Source organism: Scardinius erythrophthalmus (assembly GCF_964197995.2).
Source record: "Scardinius erythrophthalmus genome assembly, chromosome: 13".
Taxonomy (NCBI): domain Eukaryota; kingdom Metazoa; phylum Chordata; class Actinopteri; order Cypriniformes; family Leuciscidae; genus Scardinius; species Scardinius erythrophthalmus.
This window is the reverse complement of record NC_138233.1, coordinates 38,875,126-38,877,826: the sequence shown is the minus strand read 5'-3', so window position 1 is coordinate 38,877,826 and position 2,701 is coordinate 38,875,126. Positions and strand designations below refer to the sequence as shown.

The window sequence follows — 2,701 nt, the reverse complement described above, 5'->3', positions numbered from 1 at the left end:
GTTCACTCCCTTCAGATTGAAACATCACTTTAGAAGGTTATGGGCAGTATATTAATTACATGTATTTGAAATACGCATTTAATTACTTTGGAGTGTTTTGTAATTTGTATTTTCATTAAATAATATATTAAAGGGTTAGTTCACCCAAAAATGAAAATTCTGTCAGTAATTACTCACCCTCATGTTGTTCCAACCCCGTAAGACCTTCGTTCATCTTCGGAACACAAATTAAGATATTTTTGATTAAATCTGAGAGCTGGATCACTCCTCCATAGGCTTCTAAGTGATTGAAACTTGCTGGCCCAGAAAAGTTATTAAAGAGATCGTTAATATAGTCCAAGTGACTACAGTGGCTCAATCTTAAGTTTATCAAGCGACGAGAATACTTTTTGTGCTCAAAAAACAACAAAAATAACGACTTTATTCCACTATTCATTTCCTTCTCTCTGGGCCTCGAGTGAGTTCACGTAGTGTTTTAGCGCAGCGCTTCTGTGTTGCACGTCACCATGTAGGCTCACTATTGGCCGACGCTGGTCATGTGTGTGATGCGTGTAGTACAACACAGAAGCGCTACGCAAAAACACTACGTGAACCAACTAGAGGCCCAGAGAGAAGGAAATGAATAGTGGAATAAAGTCGTTATTTTTGTTGTTTTTTGCGCACAGCAAGTTTCAATCACTTAGAAGCCTATGGAGGAGTGATCCAGCTCTCAGATTTAATCAAAAATATCTTAATTTGTGTTCCAAAGATGAACGAAGGTCTTAAGGGGTTGGAACAACATGAGAGTGAGTAATTACTGATAGAATTTTCATTTTTGGGTGAACTAACCCTTTAATACTATCATTTCTACACTTCACAGGGCACTTATGGTCGAATGGAACGCACTTGAAATGGAATGGAATGGAATATTAACTTTTTTCCGTTAAGTTATCTGCACATCATAGACTCAAACAAAACAAGAACTAGTCCTTGGACACACTTATACACTCAACGCACATACATTTGAACATCTTGATAACTCTTGTTATATTTCTTAAGATGTCCTACAAGGCAGAGCTTGATCTTGAGTATATGACTGGATGGCCTGGCCATCGTGGATGAATCTGCTTTATCTTGTGTATAAATATGACCCTTCTTTAATAAAATTGATTGTTATGGTATTACACAGTCTCGGTTTCTAACTGAAAGCTTCGAGGATGCAGATAGTCTACCTGACAAATAATCTAACAGGAGTAAAAAAAAAAAAAAAAAACCCAGACCATTTATGATATTCTGCTCTAGATATGGTTTGGGTACCTCCTTACAATATTCACCTATTTTATTGTGTCTTTCCAAGATTTTAGGGAGAAAACAGAACAGCTTTAATATGCAACATTTATTTATGGATTAAACCATTACACATTCAGGTCATAATGAATGAGACATGAGTAGCTGACTAAAGGTCTGTCAAGCTGAATCATGGTGCCATCCTGTGTTACTCCTCCTCCGGATCTTCATTCACTGGCTCACATGGGCCTTCGTTCTGGACTAAGATTTCAGTGTCTGTTTCCCTAAAAAAGAGAGAGATTAAATTGAAGATTAAAGTGTGAAAGTGACCGACTCTAAACTGTTTTAAACCTACAGTACTTTATTTTAAAATACATGCATTTTTAAACTCACTTGACGGCAGCACACAGCATGCATTCATTGCCGTATGTTATGTCATCGGATCCACACACAGGTGAATACTCCTTTGTGCATGCGTCAGAATCGTCCTTGCAATCAGGCTTGTCACATAAAAAGAAAAAAACCTTGAGTTATTTGCACCTGGAGGAAAGCAATTCTACAGGCTTTATTTACTCACCTCTCTTTCTCCATCAGAAATGGCCACTGTTTGAGTCAAGAAGGAAAAACAAGGATTAAAGTTTATCATGATATGGCAAGAGGAAATCAAATAACATACATGCTAACTTCTTGTTTGGCCCATACAATGAAAGTCAATATGGTCTAATGTTTTTTTATTTTTTTTTACAAAAGCAAAACTTTAGTCTTTTGTTTTTGTGAACTATATTTAAATCACACTTAAAATGTCTGAATGTCACTTTTTTCTTTTGTCCTACTTTAGCAATGGTGAATTAAGACTCTAAAGAATGTGCATACTATATTGAAACAATCACAATGATTCATTATTAACCAAATTAGACCGTTGCAAAGTATCAGTGTGTATCGCAGGTCCTAATATGACAAATTACCAACATCCTAACATCAGTTGTTTTGTAAATGAAATCATTATATTACTCACCTAGGACGCAGAGAAGGACGATGATTCCTCGTGCAAACATTGTTCACAACCTGAGAGTCAACTCACTGACGATATGATCAGTGATAAAATGATCCGGCTATTTATAGCAATACTGTATATGTCCATCCCACTGATTCATCACTCACACACACAGGCACACACACACACACACACACACACACACACACACACACACACACAGACAGAGGTAGGTTTACTCAACTGTTACACTTATTATCAAATATTTGTTTACACATTTATCTGTTTCATCCAATCCAAGGCTGTTCATTTATTTAAATTTTTTTTTTCAATATGATGCATAAATATCTGCACCATTTGGAGGAGGCACTAATAAAATATACAAAATGTATCGTTACTGAGGGATTTCATCACAACTTTGTCATGACAATGTGAAAATAA

The 2,701-nt window shown here is 36.1% G+C and overlaps 1 protein-coding gene across 1 annotated transcript; it reads right to left on the bottom strand.

Annotated features, from left to right (window-relative positions):
* Nucleotides 1-1,366: 1,366 nt before the first annotated feature.
* LOC308700932 (serine protease inhibitor Kazal-type 1-like) lies at nt 1,367-2,356 on the bottom strand. Its single transcript, XM_081382842.1, has 4 exons — nt 2,282-2,356; nt 1,844-1,869; nt 1,660-1,766; nt 1,367-1,550 (listed from the first exon to the last, which is right to left on the bottom strand). Exons 1-4 carry the CDS (start codon nt 2,319-2,321, stop codon nt 1,475-1,477), a joined length of 249 nt encoding a protein of 82 aa, XP_081238968.1. The 5' UTR covers nt 2,322-2,356; the 3' UTR covers nt 1,367-1,474.
* Nucleotides 2,357-2,701: the final 345 nt, after the last annotated feature.